The sequence below is a fragment of the Perca flavescens genome, chromosome 3 (genome assembly GCF_004354835.1).
Source record: "Perca flavescens isolate YP-PL-M2 chromosome 3, PFLA_1.0, whole genome shotgun sequence".
Taxonomy (NCBI): domain Eukaryota; kingdom Metazoa; phylum Chordata; class Actinopteri; order Perciformes; family Percidae; genus Perca; species Perca flavescens.
The window spans coordinates 28,655,243-28,679,050 of record NC_041333.1 but is presented as its reverse complement, the minus strand read 5'-3'; the positions used below and the strand labels follow the sequence as shown (position 1 = coordinate 28,679,050).

At 40.3% G+C, this 23,808-nt stretch overlaps 1 protein-coding gene across 1 annotated transcript in view; it reads right to left on the bottom strand.

Moving 5' to 3' along the window:
• The window catches only part of LOC114552916 (calsyntenin-2), a 179,412-nt gene that overhangs the window by 117,249 nt on the left and 38,355 nt on the right, over window positions 1-23,808 (bottom strand). The window contains exon 5 of the mRNA XM_028574010.1: window positions 2,319-2,514. Coding sequence (XP_028429811.1) covers window positions 2,319-2,514 — 196 coding nt within the window. The remainder of the gene's footprint in view (window positions 1-2,318; window positions 2,515-23,808) is intronic.

The window sequence follows — 23,808 nt, the reverse complement described above, 5'->3', positions numbered from 1 at the left end:
GGCGCCTGTCCAGCAGTCGCAGCCCACTCACTCTGACATCTCTCCATTAGTGCATGTATAGGACCTGAGGACCTGAGCGTGTGTGTGTGTGTGTGTGTGTGTGTGTGTGTGTGTGTGTGTGTGTGTGTGTGTGTGTGCGAATTACGGGGGAGCTAATAAGACATGGGCTCCCCTGAAAACGTGAGTTGTGAAATTTTGGGGGGGTCTCTAAAAATATGTTCTTTCTATTGTACTCTTCAGTAGCCTGAGTAACTTTAAAAGTAGTTCATGTGAAATCTCAAAGACAGCCTGATGCTTTGTTTATAGACTATTTGTGGGTGGCTGTTTGCTGTTTGACCTATCTATTCCTGTCGATAAAGTATAATAAGGTAAATCCTGTATAGTGCATACACTTGTAGCTGTTATGTATCTTTATAAGTCATTGTGAGTCTCGCAAGCGCACGACCCCCCCCCGGTGAAAAAAAGAAAAAAGTGGGCTCCCCCAAAGGCCACGGTATAGTTCGAACACTCTGTGTGTGTGTGTGTGTGGGTGTGTGTGTGTGTGTGTGTGTGTGTGTGTGTGTGTGTGTGTGTGTGTGTGTGTGTGTGTGTGTGTATTTCAGGCCTGTGTGCAGTGTGTTCTAACAGAGTGTAAATTGTAATTTAATAATAATAAAAATTAAATAAATATGCATTTCTGTCACAGATTTGACATATTTGTACAGCCAGGGCAGAGAGCGAAGTGCAGAGGCAGTCTGACGAAATATTCAAACACTGGAGTCTGTAACAGAGACAAGAGGGAAAGACAGAAATAAGGACAGCAGGAGCTAGCTGAGCTGTAGCCAGCCAGGGAAAAATAAAGGAGGGAGAAGTAGGGCAGCCAGTGGTAAGCAAAGCAGAGAGGAATAGAGGATCCAGAGTGAATTTTAAACTCAATCCACTGTCACTCCTGATCCTCTCCCCTGTCCTCTTTAGCTGCTAATTTTCTTAACTGCTTTCCTTCTCTGCTGTTGACGTGTCATGTGTAATTTGAGCACAGCCTTAGGCGGGGTTCTTCTTCTTTTCTGTTAACTTCCTTCTATATCGGAGCGAGAGAGCAGTGCGGCGAAAGGCCAGCCTCATCCTTTGAGAGTTGCCAGCGAAAGGACAAGCCATTTAAAGTGTCCCCAAATTCACTTCCCCTCAAGCATTAGCCTGTCTGTACTAACAAAACTGGGCCTGCGTCACAGCGGACAGTGAGTTATGTTGATAGGAAGTAATAAGGTGCTTAAAAGGGATATAAAACATGATCAACAGCATGGAAATAGTAGCACAAATCCATCACCCTGCCTTGTCCACAGAAAGTCACACACACACACACACACACACACACACACACACACACACACACACACACACACACACACACACACACACACTAGTAACACAGCAAACAGCATACAGTAAATACAAGTTAGGCTCTACTGATTTAAAACTTTCACAGAGGCTAGAAAACCCCTGCTGCCATAATTCCAAGTTTAGTGAGTATACAGTATGTGTCAGTGTATGTGTGTGTGTGTGTGTGTAGGAGCATCTATAAACTAGATAAAACATGATAGATTTCTGTAAATGGCTCCATTGTTGGCTGAAGTAAGGGGTTGAGCGATAAGACACAGAGGGGAGATGTGCAGCATGAAAGGCCGAGCGCAGAGCAATTTCAGACAGAAGCTACTTTAAGGAGGGCAAACAAGGTTGACAAGTTGTTTTTATCAGTTGACCTCTTGGAAGTAGTCTACTGGTGCTTGTGGAGGTGAAGGTGGGGGTTGTGCCATATCTGTGCTGGCATGGATGGTTTTTCTCAGAACAATCTGGGATTCCGCTGCAGCCGAGTGGATTGCAGGAGATATGTGAAAAGCGTCTTTCAAAATAATGTAATATGTGAGAGGGAGGGAGGTAGGTTAAGTTGCTCTAAATGGCATCTTGAGGTAAGCCCCAAACACCTTTTACCAGCCAGCCTTCTTTCTATCCTTATTTGTTCCTGCTTTCATTTGCCATCCACACGCATGCACTATTTCAGTAGACTGAAACTATCACACTTTCTAAATCACTGTTTTCTAGCATTGTTGATAATTTGATTGGACTTAAGCCATTGTCTAAACGAATGATGAATTATACAATAAGTATTTGTAGTTTTAAATAATTTATCCCAAACATTTTGTATATGATTTATGGAAAATCTTGTTTATTTAATTGCAAAAAGCATTGAGTCAAACCTAGAAATCCTGCTTTTTGCCTGGAAATTGTCATATGAAGTACCATGCATTCTGTCAGACTTTAGACCCTTTTGTTGCCTTACTTACTTATGGGACTTTTTGCCCTCCGTGCCCCCGGGGCCAGATCCACAGTCGTGAGCCTGGATGATGAAGGTGTATTCCTTCTGCAGCTCGCAGTCCACCAAGCCGCGGGCCCTCAGCTGGCCCTCGCCAGACGTACCATTGAGCACCACTGCCTCAAACGGAGCCTCCAGCCCGTGGATGTTGAATGCACAGATCTCCCCTAGAGAGCAGGAAGAAGCAGGGGAGGAGAGAGAAAGAAGGAGGGATGAGGTCAGTGTTAATCAGTCAATCAGGTGGAATACGACTGGGGAATAAATGATGTGTGTAAATGAAGTGTCTATGAAACAATGGCCATTAACTAGGACTCTTTAATCCCAGAGCTTGTGTTACGTGGAAGCTAAATATTACGCTGTTGAAAAAAACAACAATACTATCTGCAGTTTAAATCAATTCAGTTATAAAGAGGGACTCAATACTAAATTAAGTGTTTGCATTATACACATAATCACATAGATTCTTGTTGGCATTTTATGTTAATACAGGTGATTTCTCCAACAAAATACATATTGTGTACCCACATAGTGACTCCCTTAAAGGGCCAAAAATTTGTGTTTCAAACCAAACCTACATTTTCATTTTCACCTCATTTATTTTATTTTTATACATTTTTGTTTTATTTATTAATTTAAAAAAAAAAATGTCTTTCTTTCTCTCTTTCCACATGATTTCCTTTCAATTGGCTCTGTGTGCTCTATTCTTATGACAATATTAGATTTGTTCTAATAGTTAATAGAGGGATTGGGGCGGTGGTTCCGGTTAGACAGACTGTGTATAATGCTGAGCCTGCACACTGAGGAAGCCATTGGCCAAAATGTATGTGATTGCTACTCTCCTGCATCACAAATACACAAAGATACAGCAACTGTTAACTTCGGTAACTTCTCTCTTACCAATGTTCCCAGGCAGTCCTGGAGTTTACACTAGCAACTTTAAAGCTATAGTGTGTTGTTTTTGTCGCCCCCATGAGGAATTGAAAATAATGACAACTAAGCTATCAGCGCAACCACATGATACAAGATTTCAGTGAGCGCACCAGTGAGATCTACCACCTCTGGAATAGTGAGTTAGGCTCCGATTTAATGACTACGACTCAAAGTCACCCTTGTGAAGAGATACAGAGGAAGAAAACCCATTTAAATCCAGAGTGAGCAGCTGACAAGAGCAAAACAAAAGAGCCAAGAGGCGGCTGGCATCTATTAGCAGGCCGTATAAAGAAGTGGTCCATTTGTGGAGTTGGTGATGTAAGTTGTTTCTTTTTCTTTCTTTTTTTCTTCTTGGCGACTTGCCGTCCCTCACGCTTCCACCAGTGGGATTTAGGAAATCACTTAACGAGGCCTGCTCACACTATGACCTGTGACAGCTAATTGCACTGATATCACTTAAACTAACAGCAAAGACTAAATTGGATTCCTGAGCAGCTTTGTGTGCGCAATGCTCCTGGCAAGTTCTGATAAGAGCAACTTTATTTTCTACCGTAAACCCCTTTCTCTCCCCTTTCATCCTGTTTCTGTCATAATCCTCCCCCCTTCCTTTCTGTTGGGACATGGGCTCAAAAATGATAATTTGCCCACAGAGGAGCTACAGGCAAAATTATGAAGAGTGAAGTGAAAAGGAGAACAGAAAATAAGATAATAGGGAGGGGGGCTGTCAACACAGTTTGCATACTACCTCTGCATTGCCAGAACAATGACTTATCAGAGTTAAATGGGCCCCCACAATATGGAGAAGCGTGGCTTGCTGGGGAGAGCAAAATCATATAATGGCATTGAGCAAACGGTGTGCGACGGGGACTGACAGAAGATACAACAGTTTTGATGTGCTGCTTCTCTCAATGGTGCACCACCGTACAAAATAGGCAAATGGAAAATCCATCACCACTGGAGCGAGAAATAAATCCAATACAAACAGGCAAGTGCAGAGGCTTCCTATCAGGGTGAATATGCTGAGGATATGTTGATGGCGAACGCCCACAGCTGAGGCTGGGTGGCCCGACATGCTCCTTGTGATTTAATTGTAACCCATGGGGGAGTGGGGAGACAGGTCAAGGTGACTGCAGGTGGGGGAACTCCCCCTTTAAGACTCAAATGAACACTCAAACAGCTCTGGGGGGTAACAGACCTGTCGCTTTCCCCCCCCTTCTTTTTTATACGTCCGCCTATCACTTTGCTCCAGACCTGATAAGTGTTCTGCCACCTGTGAAGAGGCAAAGATGCCTGGTGGAGGAGGGAGGGACGAGGGCGAAGCGCTGGCCCCGGCGGCAGCAGAGGAACAGATGTTGGGTGGCTGGCACTTGGCGGAGAGCTCACAAACGCTAATTACTGCGCTAAACTGTTAGCTAAATATGTGTCTCCGCGTCACATTAGGCCTTTAAGAGGTAGATTTATGGTCAGAAGGAACTCTGTCTTCTTAAACGGGGGCCGTTTCAAACTAATGGATGTAAACTAATGGATATGGATGCTGCAGTGCTATTTCTTTATTAGTTTATTTGCTGGGGTTATCATCACTGTTTGGCTATTTGGCATAATTAATTGTTTTTATGATCTTCAGTATTAGGATGTCTGGAACATTATTACTCACTATATGCTTTACACACTTACCCTGTAAAACTTTAATACTAGCTTGCACGACTTTTTAGATACTCTCTATTCTCATTCTTTCCTTTACCTTATTCTCTGCTGGTATGATTACTAACTTTCCCCTTGGGCACCATTACATTTTCATTTAATCAAGTCTAAATATTAATGGCTCTCTATTAGTCACTGGGAATGTGTGCTCAGGACTTAAGCAGCTGTCCTGTTGGTGTCAGAAGTTGTGCGGCGTTCAACACCTCAAGGGAATCTGGCACCCGTCCACACTAAATAGACTATCTTTGAGGACATAGAGCTCATTATCAGTGAAGGCAGAGATGGTTTACTGGCAACAGTGACCTGTGTTTGCAGACCTGGAGGACTGTGACAAAGTATCGTGGGCCACATCGCCTCAAGGCCCCAAGTTATTATCAAAGCTGACAGAGCATCACTGATGAGCTGCCTGCATCCGGATTTACACAAACTGCTTTTGCTGAAAAGGCGCTCTCGCGCATAAGTGCATAGATATGCGCGGCAGCTGTTTACTGAGCATTTGAGTGAGAAGTCAGTGGAGATATCAGACTGGAAACAGTCGCACCGCTAAGAGGAAGAAGAGGAAGAGAAAGATATAAGGGGAGATGAAAGGAAGAGCTGAGAAGGATGGGAACATGGCCACCTCCTTAGGGCAGCTCTGATCTCCCTACTGGAGAGTGACCAAAGCACAGCCATGAATACACACACACACACACACACACACACACACACATTTACTCAAACTGTGCCAGTTCGGTAGCTCTAATCAGTGCTGACATGCCTTTCATCTTCCTACTGTTGGAACACACACCACAGAGACAGGCAAGTAAATCAGATTACTGGATATCACACTGTTAGTGAACACATTCTGGACCAGGCATCAGTTTGCCTGCACTAAAATGTTTGCACCCACATTATTTGAATATATTTTGGCTTGCCATTATAGTAAATCAACCTTATTTGCACAATAGTTGCTGTCTAATATGTGGTATACACAGTTGTCAGGATTTTTGCTGCTTTTCCAATTTGGATTTGGCCTGAAATTATCTCTCATATTAGTCACCCGCATAACCCGCTAATGCTCCCTCTCATTTTAGGCACAAAAACACAAGTGCACGTTCACAAGCAAGCTGGGATACATAGATACACACTCACTCACACAGGAAAACACACACCCTAACACTCTCAGCTGCAATGCAGAGATAGACTGTCAGCCTCATAACTCTGCAGAGGGCCCGAAACTGAAAATGCTGTAATTATGCTCTTCATGAAATTAGCCAGCCGAGGAAAGAACACAATTGAGAAGCTGTCCATTCTGGAGATAAGGATTAATACTAATCAAGCCTGCGTGTTCTAATTGGAAACCAGGAGTAGTGTATGTGGCTGAGTGTGTGTCGGATGGTTTTTTTTTTAATTAAAGACACACTTTATCAACAGGGGCTTAGAGGGGAGGGAGTGTGTTTGTGTGTATGACTGTTGCAGAGGAGGATGTGAGATGATTTACTTGACTTCGCGGTTGCCACCCCTCGTCTCCTGTTAATTACATTAACGGCTCCTCGAACAGACTTAATGACATCCTGCTGTCTTTTAACAGAGTGAACGCCAACCTTCTGTGTGTACGTGGGAGTGTTGTCAGAGGGAAAGATGAGGACTGAACTTGTCAATCAAACTCTCGCGTCATGGAAGCAATTGGTGGGCTCTGGGGTGCTGAAATTCTGGCCCCCCAAAATACAGCTCAAAGGGCCTTAAAACAGTATTTTCTTTTTTTTTTTTTTTTTTTTGGCATGTTAACGGACCCCTGTCAGGGTCTTGATGCCTTGAATCACTCTTGCTTTATTTCCCCAATTTGGTGTACCCGGGTAGGAGCTCTATTTTCTTTCGATGGACAGATGACAGTAGTACGACAACCAGATAATTTTCCTTTCTTGCATTAAAAGCATAAACATTCATGTTTTCTATGTAGGACATGATAGACTGTGATCAAGCATGACATGCAGCAAAGGGGGCGACATGCAGCAAAGGACTGTGGGTGAGATTCGATCCCTGGCCGCTGCCAAGGACTCAGCATACATGGGGCGCACTCTACTGGGTGAGCTAGAGGTCTCCTCGACTGTTTGTACATCTACAAAAAGTAATGCACTATTTAATTTGTACATAACTCACCATTGTCACCATCAGGATACATTGAATTGGTGCAGTAGAGGCAGAGATATATAAAGCCGTTATGTAGTTTCCAGTTCCAGTTCTGTAAAAGGTATATGCTCTAATACTGTTCAATGCTTGGATAACTATGACCTGGATGACTGAGAACCTTCACAGGCATCATAAAGTGAGATGAATTAGAATAAGTCTGATGCAGAAGAAATGGCAGCAGCTTTTAGGCGAATCACCATGCCCGTGCTTCAAAATCGGGCAGTCCTGAAAACATCAGTGCTACCCACCTCCCCTTATATGTCAATAAAGTTAATCACAAACCCCAGTGGACGATGTGTCAGTTACTTCAGCCTAGACTTGGAGCCAAGCCAAAACACTGCTGTGCAAGTGTCAAACTATCAATGACAAACTGGCATCCAATGCAACACCGGCTAGAACATTACAGTAAACACAAACACCTCAATTTAATCAGTTCGCTACTGGATGTGACGTCTACCTCAGAAAAAATTTCAGAACATGTAGAAAACGCTGACACTTAAATTTATAGCGATAAAGTGTTCATTGTGATGAAATTACATTACAAAATATAAGGAGTGAATTATTTAAAAAAAAATTGTCAGAACTTGTGCTTACTGTTTAAAACCTCCTTTGTAAATGTATAACTCTCTGTGAGATATTTCTATGTAATCCATAATACTAAAAGGCTGAAAAAGGCCACTGTGCACAATGACTGGATTTAGGCCATTCACAGTAAGTCTAAGCCTGGATTACAGATTTTCCCCTTCATTATTTTGCGTACTGTTGTTGGATTTCATTTAGATTATGCACAATTATACTTATATTCTGATACTGATAACTTACTCTATTATCCCCAAAATAAATAATTAAGAAATACAACCATACAGACACAACTTCTTCCTCTTTGTGTTAAACTAAAATTAATTAAGAATATGAATGAATAACATAATCTAAAATTAATTGAGAATATGAATGAATAACATGATCTGTATGTTTTGACTTTCAAATAATTACATTACATTATATTACATTAATGATGGTCAAAGAAAAAAACCAAGGAGGGGGTACAGGCTAAATATTAACAAAACACAGCCATGGCAATCACATTAAACACAGTCAGAAATCAATAGGTTCTATTAAACCAATTCTGTTCATGGAAACGTCCCCAGGGGAGAGCATGTGTCCTTGTTTGAGCAAGGCCAGTTAGAGTTCAATGTGTTCAAATATCCGTATCAGAGTTTATGACCTCCATTTATGCCCCTGAGGACGTTCTCTGCACAGCTGAGCTACACCATGAAACAGAGACCATCACCTCGCTGACACTCTCTTTGACCATAGGGTTTATTAGCTCTAAGGTCAACAAAGCAGAACAAATCGAACAGCAACCACACAATAGAATATACAGAGTACTGTATACGTAACTTTGATTGAGGGCCAGGTTCTCGCCAATGAAGAAATGCAGCCTAGTCCATATTCCTTTGTGTAATGGCATATAAAAACGACCAGAAGTTCTTCCGTAACACATCAAACTCAAGTGACCCGAGTGTGACCAGAGTTCCAATGGGCTTTATAACCCTATAAATGTCATTAATCCAGTAAAGATAATGTATGGGTTATAAGAAGCTTGTTAAAGACATTGGCTAACTCTCAAACTAAACAGATTCCTGTTTTCTTCATCAGTGAAATGTAAGACATGGCATCTTAACATTAACAAAAATAAGTATGTACTGTAAGAGTATGTCCACACTTGCCGGATTAATAGCAAAAACATCTTTTTCTCTACACTTCACCCCTGCATCCATTCTTCTCCCTCAAAAACTGAACTTATCCAGTGTATACATCTTAAAATGCCAGCTTGCTGTTTCACAGTATATTTGACCACAGAGATCAGGAGGGGACTTAATGGAGGTTTAAAGGGATAGTTCACAGTTTTTGAAGTGGAGTTGTATGAGGTACTTATCCATAGTCAGTGTAGATGGTGGTGGGCACAGCCCTAGTTTGGAGAAGCAGGCTGTAGTACCAACACGGAATCTAAGCAATGTACTGCTGTAGACAGGGGGCAGCAGCAAAATATATTTTAGCTAGACTACTTAAAAAAAGGCCCACCTAAAAATAATCAATATGACTAAGTGTACGCTATATTCAAAATATTTTTCCCGCTTTACCTTGCCATTAAACAGCCCTTTCCGATGGGAAACTGAAGCTGTACCTTGCAGAACACTGGTTTTCTGTCTGCATCCATTTGTAAACCTAAATTAACTGAAACCAATGCCAAGCACAGTACACGGTTATAGTTATAGGGAACGATCGTGGTAGAGGAAAGAACAAAAACAATGACTCACAGTTTGAAATAGGAAACAAACAGTGGTCTACCAATCGATTGACCCATCCATCCAAACCAAACCTCCCCGAGAGATTTCGGCATTTTTCCATCGTTCAGGTGGTTCACTGTTGCACGCAGACAAGTCTTGACCGGGAAAAGCTAGTGTGGCTGCAAGTCATTTTCACATGAGTGTTTTAAAAGTTAGACAGCTCAATGTAGACGATGTCTCAGTATTACTGTTACTATTATTATTAGTTACTATGGAAATCACATTTTTTAATTCCCTATACGATATCTTCTATTGTAAGGGCAGTGAGGGCAGCTGAATATTTTCTTCACTAAAACAGGTAGACTCAAACATGGTGTCAAAGGTTCATGTTAACAGCATAATAAGCTGAAAATGACCTCAACTGGAGAATAGCCAATCCAAGGATTTGTATACATAGTCCATTCATTTGTAAGGGATCCCTAATGTGAAAGCTCTACCTAATATTCTTTCCATTTTTACATCACCTACTGCACTCCACAGAGCCCAGTGTAAAATTAAAAAGTCCCAGTTATCCCAGTCCCAGATCTCTGTGATGAAATAATTAGCCCCACTCCACATTATGTAGTGCCACACTGCCCAAACACAGGCTGAAATCCTGCCATTAAGCTATCGATCATCTCATTGCATGCCGGCGTCTCTGGCAGCCAGGTGCAGTTGTTCAACCACACAATGTATATGGCTCCACTCAGCCTGCTTTAGTCTGCTCATGATTCAACAAAACCTGGACCAAGGCCAGCATTGAGGCAAGGCTTTGTCCGGTGAGACCAAGAACAAGAACCGAGTCACTGCTCAAAGCTGAGGCAAAGATGGATGCTGAGTTATGTTTTGATTTTGCTTTTGATTTGATTTTTGTAAATGCTACAGAAAATGGGTTTAGCAGAAAATGCTTTACAATACTTTCATGGGGTCATTATAGTCCCCACTGACCGAAACACAAAATGTATGCTAATCTTGTTTACGCTCTATTAGCTGATTTGAGGAAGAAAAAAATATAAAAATGTTAATTCTGCCTCTACACAGCCCCCATATCTCTGGTGTATTGTATATGTAAATTGCTATCAGTTACATCACCCTGTTTAAAAGCTCATGCAGCCATAGCGTCTATGAACCTATCCTCTATAGTGGAGTCTGTGGTAATGAGTGCATTAGACTGATGATGAGAGTGCGAGATGGATGAGTTCGCTGTAGTGTGGTTGCTGCACACTGTGAAAGACGATGGCCTCGGGTGACACTTCTACTACTGCTGCTGGCAATGTTTACCTTTAGGGGAGAAGACAGGAGGAGAAAATCGAGGACAGAGGAGAGGAAAGGGAGGGGGGGGGGGGGGGGGGGGGATACAGCGACGTCTGAAAATAGCTGCAGAGAAAATATTGTTCCTGTGTCTGTTTGATGTCCCCGTCGAGGGCTCGCGGAAGATTATTCTTACATATTCCTTCGAAGCTACAAACAGAGAAGACATTGCACTCATGGCAGTCAGATGAAACAGTAAGACAGATGCAATTGATGAGATATCCTGATGGCAGCTACAGTAGAGAAATGATTTCTGTGTTATACAAGGACTCACAACACTGGGCAACGTCCTCTGTCAAATTTCTGTTTTATTACATTGTAATAGTTGCAACGCTTTGAGCCCAAATTGTTTCTTTGTCAGATACAGTAGAATTAAAAAGACTCAGGCATTGAATAATTGTACTTAGTCCCACTCATCAGTATAGTTTCAGCAAATGGCCAAAAACAACATATGCTTAAGTTCAAGCGTCAGATCAGAAAACCCTTCTATGTGTTAACTTGGAGGACTTGAGGGGGATCAGTACACACCTCCAAGCCAGACTCAAAATAATTTCAAAAGCATAAAACAAACTAACATTGTGTACATAAGAAATTACGAAGAGCTGTCTCAAAAGCTACACATACACTGAAAATATATCACAGATAATGTCATACATATATAAATCACTGAGAACACGTTTTACTTGGGAAAGTTAATCAGTTACACTTTACTTGAAGGTATCTACATAAGAGTCACATTACATTGTCATGAACGTGTCATAAACATTATAAACAAGTCATAAACTAAATTTAGTAAGTGTCATTCAGTTTTTGTCATGACAAGTTATGGTTAGGGTTATGGTTATGGTTAGGTTCATGTGTCATGACAGTGTCATGTCACTCTTATGTAGATACCTTCAAGCAAAGTGTTACCGGTTAATCTAACAACAAGATCAAAATGAATCATAGATGTCAAATTAGGCAGGATCTTGAACGCTCATGCTGTTTAGAATGCAGTACCAGTGCCAGAGAGTCCCTGGTCTCAGAGACAAAATAATAATAAAAAGATTGATCAAATTAAAGCAGCAGAATAGATCAAGCTCTAAAAAACACTAGATCCTAAATTTCCCATAATGCAACTAACTAGCGTCTTTTATTTGACACTCCGTAAATACCTGCATCCGTTAAACTCTAAACCCCAAGTTTGTAACGCAGGCTTTCTGTTGATGAAATGTATCAAGCCCAATCCCAGATGATATCATCCAGGTTATTTTCTCAGACTTTAGATTCAGAGCCACAAATGACAAGGGACAAGTAAACGGATCCTAATTTGTAAAATATGTAGTGTGCCCCAGTACATTTGAAGTTAGTGTTATTTCATCCAGGAAAGTAGTTTTTTTTTTTTTTTTTTAGCTGTAAGGTGTGATTTAACTACTATGTCCCCTTTGGAATGTATGTAACCAGTCCTGGGTGGGCATTTAAAGATCTTCTTCGAACAACACTCTTATTTTCTAGATTTAACCAATGTTTTTTTTTTTTTTTGATGCTTAATTTAACAGAATATGTTTCATCTAGTAAATTCTTAGTGAGACACATTTCCCCAAACACAAACTAAAAATGCTTAGAGGCAAAATGTTATCTGAACTCTCATTGGAGAGAAGTTTGCATCAGGGCAAGTTGTGAAAAATGATTTGACTTTTTTTCTTTCTTCTTGCACCAGTGGGCCACCATCGCTCACTGATACTGTTCAAATTGGGCCAGGGACCTAGGTGTGTGAAGGTAGGGCAGCCTCTGCCAAAAATGTGTGTGTGTGTGTGTGTGTGTGTGTGTGTGTGTGTGTGTGTGTGTGTGTGTGTGTGTGTGTGTGTGTGTGTGTGCTCTTGCTGTTGTGGATTTTTTTAGGCCGATTTGTTGAATCAAAGAATCTTCAGGGAGATCGGATGGTGCAATAATTGTCTGCAGAAAATGACGCCCCTTCCTTCAGCATTTGTTCCTTTTACCCATAGCCACAAAACAGGCCAAAACTTCTCATTGGACATTCCAGCAACTAGATCCCCATATAAGGTCACTCAAACTCCTCATGCCCTTTCAATCAATTAGATAAACAGTTGTTGTATTGACTCCCGGACATAGTTCTGACCTTCAGACATTCAGAACTGCATATAGGCAGAAAAACAAGTCAAAAACAAGGTTCATAAGAGTGCTGTGACCAGGGTCAAGAACAGGTGACAAAGAAAAATAGGAAACATAGGTTAAATATATTAATACTAATAGTACTAGATTAAAATAGTATAAGAGTGTAAGAGATCAAACAAAAGTAATGCACTGTTCCTACACCTGTCTCCTCTCTCAAGGAAAACTGTAGATGTGTGCGTGTGTCCCTGCGCTCTCTATTTTTCCAGTGTGTGTCGTCGTCATTGCAGCCTTCCACCCCTAAAAATCTGCACAGAATGAAAACACATAGTGATTGGCTGGACAACAGCTCTATCCCTCCTATCATTTATTCCTCCCATTCGCTCTGTCATTTATTCCTGTCGTTCACCTGCTGCCATTTCTCAATTTCAGCTTCTTATTAAGTGTCTGTCATCTATGCCATTTGTCCATGGCACCACGTTTATCCATTCCTTCATTTGCCCTTCATACTATTCTTCCCCCCCCTCATTTTGTTTCACCTTGCTGGAGAAAAACTGCCTCATAATTCTACTCTGAAATTGTATTTCTATCCCTTATTTAACCAGGTATGTTAACAAAAGGACACATTCATTGTAGGTGGCTTGACTAGAGCATTTATGAGTTCAATATCCTGGTCAACAGAACAGTGTTCATGATAGCAACGCACCAGCTTACTGTCTTCTGCTTTATTTCATTTCCTTTTCAATAAAACAAAATATTTAGACCTTGATAAGGTGCTGATAGAAGTGCATGTTTTAACACTGAAAAAATGAAAGCACCAAATTAAAGTTTGACAACATTTCTAGTCATCTGTCACCACTAACTGCATAATTTTGTGAAGAATGGTGTTCCCAGTTTTTCGAATTCTGTTCCCAACCTGTTAATGCATTTTTTTCCTTATGGTTTGATGTGATGTGCATGTGTCCTGGTGGCTGGCCATATCTTACTTTACACATGTAGTCAACGTGGAGGTAGGAATCTAGAAAGTGTGATCAATAATATTCCAGAAATAAGTGTTCCAGTAGTGTTCAGGAAAGCTAGAAAAATGTTACTAGAGTGCAGGCTTTATTACAATTATTTATTATTGAGCTAATTTCAAACACTTTTTATCATCCAATAAGGTACTTCAAGCTTTACAATGACAAGTCAAGGAAGTGAAGGACTACAGCCACATCCCAGCCCTTCAGAGAACTGACACTTGTCCAGACTGGAGCGGTGGGCCATCAGTGAGCTCAGGAGACCAGATGATCCCAGGCGTCCTGGAGTTGTGTGTGATATTCCTGCACCACCCTCAGAAGTGTTGTTGCAGACACAAGTCAGCAGAGAAATACAGCTTGCCTTAGGTGAAACTGAATATGTGAAATATAGACATAACCCAATTACTCAGTATGTTTGTGTATTGTTGGTGATGAAAAACTGACCCTGACCTGTGATGTACTGCAAATAATGACTGACACTGAGTTCCAGCTTCTTCTACCACCAGAGCCCCAGCAAAATATGTTCAAATATCCATTATGTGTGTGAAGTTTTATATTGGACTAAAATAAAGCATTATAATAGTCTCAACCTTATTTCCTTTTATATAATGAACCAAACAGACAAGGGTGAATGTAAAAAAATGTTTTAATATATTATGTGCATTTTAAAATATAATTACAGTAAGACAATGTAAACACAAATTAAATTACAAGACAGTATACTGTAGTAGGATATATTGACATACAATGGACTAAGATACTACAAGTACACCAATGAAAACTTAAGAAAAAGGTTATTGTAAGTGTTAATTGAGTATCTAAGCAAAATATGATCAATACATACGCTATTGGTCTACACCCTGGCTGTTTGAAGCCTTCGCACACAGTGTTTCCTCCACAGAGAGACCGAAGGCTCCTCTCCCTCTGCTGCTCCCACATCCTCCTGGTTGGTCTGCCTACTGCCTGATGTGAGCTGTGATAGAAAATTATAACAAAGTTTCTTACACAAATCAAATGGTAACAAAGTTCTTACTGATAACTGAGGCTTCCAAGGTTGTGTGATTTACAATTAAAATAACTTGCTTTTCAGTAGCCATTAGCAAATGTGTAGGCTTTAAAAACATTATGAACATTTTCCTTATGCTGACCTGCTTGCAAATGCAACAGAAGACATGTAATTAGAGTTAGGATAGCCAGTCTTTGTCATAACTAGGAAAGTACAGATGAGCACAAAACTATAAAGATGAACCAGTTAAGCAGTGCTAACACTGCATTTGTACTGTACAGTATGTGTCGACCTCTAGATATAATACATTATATTCACAGCTTCTACATTGTACAACTTAACCAATACCCTATTATTGTGTATTATCAGGCCAATAGCAACCACAACAATTAGTAGTTAGCTGGATAATCATTTTTCCTAATAGACCATAATATAGCTACGTTACTAACCAAAGGTTACCTGGGAGAGCATCGTAGCTCTGTTCGGGTCCTGCAGGTCTCTACAGAGAGAAGACGATAATTAATACAGCTCCACTGAGTAAGGCCACACGAAGAATACATGATTCCCATGGTAAATTAGCTCAGTAAGGAAGCCGGTGGCTACAAGTTAACGTTAGCAGTATAGCTAACGTTAAATGCTAACTTAAAAAAGCTTTACTAGTTAGCTAGCTAGTAACTTAACACAACGAAACAACAAATGTCTAGTAACCATGCTTGCAACGTAGATCACAGATAATATATATATGATCAATACTTACACTTTATTAATCTTGTAGTAATCCGCTGTGGAGTGGCTTGTGTGTCCTCCAGACCAGATGCTGAGTCTCTAACGTTTGTTTACCTGCACTGAGGCTGAGCTGTCACTCAAACTTTCCCTGAACTTTCCCTTAACACTCATTAGCCAATGGGGATGCACCCCTGTAAGACCCGCCCAAGCGAGATATTTGTGTCAGAATCGCAAGCAAAAACTCAGGGAGAGCAAAGGAGAAAGCTGGGAGCATGACTGCAAACGTGATGGAGAGAGCAAAAGACTGATCATTGAGAAAGAAGCAGAGGGAAATGTAAACAAAAGGACATAATATCAAACAAATAAAAAAACAATAGTTTACAACTACACAAATGTTTTGTTTGCAAGTTTTAAGTTTTACCTTTGAGGTGACAATTTTTTTGCTTGAGTTAGTGTTTTTTGTTTGATACTTGAGAAGTTTTGCTTGGAATTAAAGTCACAAAACTAATCCCATACATTTAAGCCTAGCCATGTTTAGCCTGCATGCAAAATGTCTGTTCCAACGCAGATATGTTCATTCATTTTCTTTCCCAATTTGTCTAAATTAATACATTTAATGTTGAGGTTAACCCCTGCACATCATAATGTTGAGTAATGTAGCACTGACAGAATCACTAATAAACCGACTAACAAATAATAAACTAATAAAACTGGGTGTGGGCTTTGGAATTGGTTTAGTAAGCAGTTTCATTTCTGGCTGCTCATATCCATATAGATATTTAACCAATCAAAATGAGTTAATGAAACGGTCCATCCCGAGTAAAAATAATAGATGTTGATTAGCCTTCAGTGGAGCAGCAGCATAAGAAATGAACATGATAACCGCTGCCTCTTTTATAGGTGATTATTACAGCAAAGAACTAAATTGTAACAGTGTGCAGATATTTCTTTGGAACCTGACCTTGTTTTGCCATCAGCATGAACTAAGAATGCAATAATAATAATAATAATAATAATAATAATAATAATAATAATTTGGATTTCCAGTTACTTTATATTTACAATATGATAAAACCGTGTTGCTGCTTATACCGCAATGTAGTTCTTTGCTGTAATAATCACCTATAAAAGAGGCAGCTTTTATGCTTTCAGCCTTTAGTGGACCATTAAGTGATTATAATACAGAATGGCTCATGAGACTATTTTTATTCCCATAATGCAACATTATCTCAACTCGGCTCGAGATGTGAGCTTTAGCTATATGTCGCAAAATAACACAAATTGCACAGGTCCTGGCTGATAGATGGACTGATGGGCCAAATAAAATTAACCATCATTAGATAATTACCATCATAAAAGCTTCATAAATGTTCCTTTAAAATAACCTAATAACTGTGATGAAATGAGGCGTTTCAACAACCACCTGTGATCAAGAAAGCAAGAAAAGGCCAGAGAGATTTTTTGTGTCGATATGCCTGCTTAGCATGTGAACTCAAATGTCTCATACTGTAAAAAAAGTGAGATTTTGCTAAATGAGTCAATATTCATGGACAATTTGATTCAGCTGGTGACTGGGATTAATTAATTCATAATTACTATTTCAATGTTACAATTGGTGTACAGTGGAGGTGTAATGGTATAGTCAATCATAAATACACAGAGATACTGCACTAAGTCAATGCCTGAACAAACTCCTGTTTTTCACTTCATGTTTTATCTCCGGTCAGGAAAATTTATTCAGAAACATTTATTCAACAACGGAAAGGCAAATTCCAAGGACTTTATGAGAACCAAACAGCAATATTACTGGATGATTCACCCACTGACTTCTCTTTCAGATTGAAGGGGAACACATAGGTCAAGTTGATCTGAGTGTAAAGCATCAGGGAAATTGTTTCATTGTATATCAAAGGTGAAAACAACATTGAAAGAAAAGAGATAAAAACACACACATATAGGTCCAAAAGGTGACATAGGCTAATTAGTGTAAGAGTAAGCAGATGCATGGGCTTAGCTGTATATAATGTATTTCTGTTAACCACATATTTCTCGCATTTTGAAGCCAAGCAGGCCTTACCAGAGAGGTGGACTGTATTATCAAGTGTCATGGAGCAAGATAATGATGCTATTTAATGGCATAGAAGGCTAATCAGTATTTGTGCAGAAGATGCACATATTCTTTACTCCACTCCTCTGCTACTTGGCACCGGGTTAGATGACACTTTTAACCTTTAGAGTTTTTTCATCCTGACCACAGCTTGTTACTCTATACTTTCCATTTCAAAATCTCCATCTCATCCAGCTCCATTCACCTGGTGCACCTCTGCCAGAGAGCTAATTAGCTTTAGCACTTTTACAACCCTTACATTATCTTTACTGCAGCTTCTCGGTACGCCACATTAACTGCAGATTAAATGCTGTCAGCTGTTCTGGAAACAGCCATAGCTATAGCTGAGCGACAGGGCCTGTGCCACTCAGTGTTAGGAAAGACAGAGGTAATGTCAAATAAAGCATTGTTCAATGAGATCAAGGCAAGTGCTAATCATTGCAATGTCTGAAATATAACAATGATAAAGCATATTCAGCAAGTACATTAATGTAGGTTGGTTGTCTATTGCACACTTGATTTAAAGGTGTTCTTGTAAACAAAAAGTTTACAAGAACATGTGGTTTTGGGACGGATTGGTGGGGATTGCTGTGGATAAAGTACATACAGCGATACACTGGTAAGAACAAATTATGATGATAGTTTTCTTTGTAAAAGCTAGCACATAGGCGTTGTCCAATGTGCTCTAGGCACTGTGGAGGTTTGATGCGTTCTGTGACTTTTTCTCTCCCATATGTTGTGCCTATTCTTGAATTAAACAGTGCCATATATGCCAGAGAGCAGTTATAAATGTGCGAAAGCTCTGCTGAGACTTTGAATAGTCATTATCATGATGGAGGTAAAATGTATTCATTAAAAAAATAAAGTACTATCTCAGTAAATAGTTGTTTTAGAAATAAACTCCTAAAGTAAACTTGGGAATAACTGTGAAATGACAATATGGTAAATCTCTCACATTTTTACCAAAGTAAATATCATAGCAATAAAGTGAGGAAAAAAGCAATATAAAGGTCTCCTATTTCAGTGCCTGAAGATATTTTTGCCCGAATCAATTCACCTCTGTGAGCTAATATAGAGACAACAGAGGTCATGTTATGAAAGCTGTGATTGCTTCCTTTGCAGGTGGCGGGCACAAAAATAAACATAAAAATACAAAAACTAAATTAACTATTAGTTCAGAACTAAAATGAATGGCAATAAACAGGGGACATATCCTTTAATTCCATTTGAATAAGTTACACTTAATTAATATTTATAACTGAAGTTTGAACATTAATTCATTAGAGTTAGTCATGATGCCCTCTAAACTATTCATGAAAACAACAGCCCATGTGTAAAGAGGAAATTAAAGGGATACTTCACAGATTAGCATTAAGCTTCGTATCAGTAGAAACCCGGTAGTATTTTCGAATGATTGTGCTTCCCTCCCTCATGTCCCCCTGAGACGAGAGATCTCTGTATTGTGTGTCTGGAAAAAAACTGATGATGCAAAAATTGCCATATTGCGTCATCTGAGGCTTTTTTGGCCAAATGCTAGAGATACAGCCAGAGCTAGTTACGCATGTTTTCAACCCACCCATTGGGGGTGGGACCTCACTCCCAGAATTTCCAAATAGTAATTTCAATAATCTTGAAGCCAAGCTAACAGGCTATTGCTCTGTGGAGAAAGCTGAGTAATTAATTCATACTTTAGTAGGCTAACCACGATGGTGGAAAGTCATTTTGAAGATGATATGGCAAAGGGGGATTTTGAAGATCTGGTGCGCGAATCCGATGCTCGTGTCTACCTATACGAGCCGCAATACAGCGAGGAACAGTTGCGGATGATTGAGGAACAAAAGGCAGCTGGAGCAGCTGTTGCAGTAGAATGTAAAATGTTTGTCTGGCAAAGACTTTTTCATCAGCAACCTTGCAATTATGTGCATTCAAACTACTGCACGTGTGTACCACTAGGATACATTGGTACAGATCGGAGAATATTCAGGAAACTTTATTAGAGACGGAATCCTCAACACAATACGCGATGCAGACCAGCACCTCAGCCTGCGGTGTCGCTTGATTCCGCTAGCCAGGGAAGGGGACATCGAAAGAGGTGTGCGAGAAAGCGGAAATGCGGAACGAGGGCAGGAGTTCGAGCTAGGTGGAAAGCTAACGCTAGCCGGCCACCTGTCCCATCCATCCTGTTTGCAAATGTCCGCTCATTAGACAACAAACTGGACTACATCCAACATCAATGAAACTCCCAACGCGTGTTCAGAGACTGGTGTGTTTTTGTGGAAACATGGCTGAACAACAGTGTAACAGACTCCACTATCCAGCTACCAGGCCTGCTAGCCTTCGGAGCAGATAGAGATGCAGCTCTGTCGGGTAAGACTTGTGGAGGTGGGCTGTATATGTTTTCACGGACTGGTGCAGAAATGCGGAGCTTGTATCCAACTACTGCTCACCGCTGGTGGGGTTTGTGACTGTTAAATGCCGACCATTCTACATTCCACGTGAAACGTGTTTACATCCCACCAAGCGCTAATGCTACCAATGCGTTAGTTGAACTTTACGGAGCTATCAGTGAGCTCCAAAGTGCACATCCGAATGGACTATTTATTGTTGCTCGTGATTTCAACCACACAAATCTCAAGAAAGTTCTTATATTCTACCTTCACCTCACGGTGAACCTAACTTACAACAAGCAGTGCTCTGTTACAAGTCTACTTATGCCCTGTCTTTTGTTGTCTGTCCTGTCCCTTGTCTGTCTTAAATGCTCTACTTTAAGTAGTAATTGCACTTTATGTATAGTCTATAATATGTGTGCACTAAATGTAGCCTGTCCCGTATGTTGTTTTATATAATGTCGTTTTTATATAATGTTGTTTTGATAAAATGTCGTTTTTATATATTTTAAATGTGTAACACCACTTGAGTCATGGTGAAACGTTGTTTTGTTTCACTATATACAGTGTATATGTTTGAAATGAAATGACATAAAACCCAGTTGACTTGACTGCGAAGCAAGTGCATTCTGGGAGTTGTTGTCTTTCATCCACATGAGCCAAAAATACATTTTCTGGCTTTTCTCAGTCTAGAAGGCACCAACTTCTAAAATATTTTCACATTTCTACTACATAAATGATCCAATTTAAATACATATTCATCTTTCCAGTGGTGAAATATCTCTTTAATCATGCATGATTCCCTGCCTACAGCAAATTATAGACAGTGGATGAAGTCTTAGCTGCATGCTTAGTGGAAACTCTTTTGTTGCCTGATCAATATTGAAAAAGATAATGAGAAATGCGTCATGCATGTCAATGCATCTTCACAGCAGCCATGTTGTCAAATGCACTGGCTTGAAATCTATTTTTCTTTTGGACTATATAATCATAGGGAAGTAAGTCATGGGCCAATCTGCACAAATGTCACTCTCTAATTTTGTTATGGTTGTGGTTAGTGTGTGTGTGTGTGTGTGTGTGTGTGTGTGTGTGTGTGTGTGTGTGTGTGTGTGTGTGTGTGTGTGTGTGTGTGTGTGGTAGCGCTTGGTGTGTGTGTGTGTGTGTTCACTCCTGCCTCTACACTTCACCGCATTTCTCTGGAAATGTGCACGTGCATGTGTGTGTACACCTTGAATGCATCTTATCCCCCATTCAACGTGAACTGGATGAGCAAATTGATACTGCGCTGGGATTTTTGGCGATCAGTAAGTCCACTGTCACGGTGATGAGAGCAGCACAAAGACGGCGGCAGTGTGGTAAATGTCAGCATGTCAGCAAGGAGTGACAGAGAACATCCAAACTTGTCACTTGGGGGGGCTGTCTGCCTCGACCCAGCACACACATGACAAGGCCAAACTCGTTAAAACAGGAATAATCCCACCACATATTAGACAGTAACTAAGTAAGACAGGAAGATTCACCAAGAGATATGTTTATACATGGGATACAACACGGTGGTACATCAATAGCAAATCAGTGAAATATCAGCCCTGCCTGTCAGGAAAGCTGAATTTCAGTTCAGGTTGAACATTTGTTCTGAGTGAGTGTGACAGATGACAAATGCAAATGTGATCAGTCTCACAAAAATGGCCATGCAGCCTAAAAACCCTGTGGATATTAGTGTGTGTGTGTGTGTGTGTGTGTGTGTGTGTGTGTGTGTGTGTGTGGAAGGGAAGAAGAAGCTGTGAATATTCAGGTAGTTCCACATGTGTGCTTGGAGGAGTTTTCATTCTTATCACTCCATCTTTTACTTACATTTTACTGACATATACGCAGGGGTAAAGGAGTATGTGTGTATGATGCAATACATTCTGGGACTAGATGCATCCTTGCAGTTTTGAACAGACGAGCTAAAGTTGCACACATGCACAAACACAGAAATAGCAAGTGGGTAGAATCTGGGGATTGTTTGTTTGGACAGGTGTATTGACTGGTGCTTTTCTCAGCTTTTTCCCTTCTAACAACTACAGTATTTTGGCTGTATTTTGCTTTGTTTAGCCAGCACTCCATTTCACACCATTGTGAATATATGTCATAGGGACATGACATTCTACCTGCGTCATCATCTTATTAGTATCAGCTTTTAGTTTTAAAATCCAAGCAATTGTTGTTTTCAGGCATTTAATACATGTTTGAAGTAGGCTAGCTTCTGCAAAAGCAGATGAAAGTCATTCTTGAAATGAATAAACCAACACCATTGATTGATGTTTCCTTGAGTGCACAATAAAAAAAAAAAAAAAAAAAAAACACAATTTATGATATGTCAACCAGCCGGTTTGATTGATGTTCCCTGCATTGCACAAAAAACAAGATGGAAAATAAATAAAAACAAAGATATCTGTTTTATTGGTCAACATCTATAGTGCCCAAATAATGAATCATAATAACTTTGGTGATTCCATGACTTCTCATCTAGTGTCACCAGTAAGGTAATATTCCGAAAAAATTAGTGGCCCTGTCTAGATGGTGTAGTGCTAAATCCCAACCGGACTTGCTCAAATTCCCTAGTGTATTTTGAGAGACACTCCAGGGTTGTTTTAATCCAGGATCAGGGTCAAGTAGGACTATAGCATCATTCTAAACTGGAGCAGGTGATATTTGTTTCAGTGGCTAAGTCATTTGATTCTGCTTTAAGAGAGAAGACAAATTCCCCATATTGGGAACAATACATTCTAAAATAAATCATTAGTACAACATACAGTACATACACAACGTACTGTACATACTACTTCTTCCAGGTAGAGCCCCACCCAAAGTGAGATGCCAATTGAAAAAGAGACAGAGGAAACCCTTATTTTCCCAACATTTGCATAGTTTCATGAAACACTGAATCAAACTGATGCACATCATGTCTCCACCTCTGTCTGCAAACACACCCACACATACACCGTCACTATTCCCACAAGTTCCTCTGCTGTCGCAACCACCACATTCCTGCCCGAGTCAACCGAAAGGACTGTAAATAATGAAATCTGCTTTTTTGCTCACTGTGTTGGGCCATGATACATATCACTGATGGAACATGATAACAGCTGTCTCTGTCTTGACATGGGGATGGTTAGAGGAGTAGGAGGAAGCAAAGGAATGGACTCGTTCATCCCCCAACAGACCCACCCACACGCACACACACTCACTCACACACTTAGCCAGAAAAGAGAAAAGATTCAGTGGTTGGAAGTTCCGAGTAGGAAGCTGTCACAGTCGCTCCCTGGGAGGGTGAATGAGACTGAGGAAAGAAGGATTTAAGCTTCTAACCAGTGTGAATTTAACAAAAGAAATTCAAAGAGTCTATGCAAAGTAATGTTATACCCATGATGTTTTTTTCTTTGTTTTTTTTCACCTTTATTTATTCAGGGGGAAGTTTCACTGAGAGCAATGCCCTCTTTTTTTTTTTTAGCAACGCCCTGATCACAGTTACACATTCACACCTGGAAGCTGTCCAGTACAAACTGATCTGCCACCCGTTTTGACTGTTATTACTCCATTGGGCATTATCAGTGGTTATCAGCCTCATAGATATTGGTTAAAAGGAGCCTGCTACACCTACTATTAGGTTCAGAAGGCCAG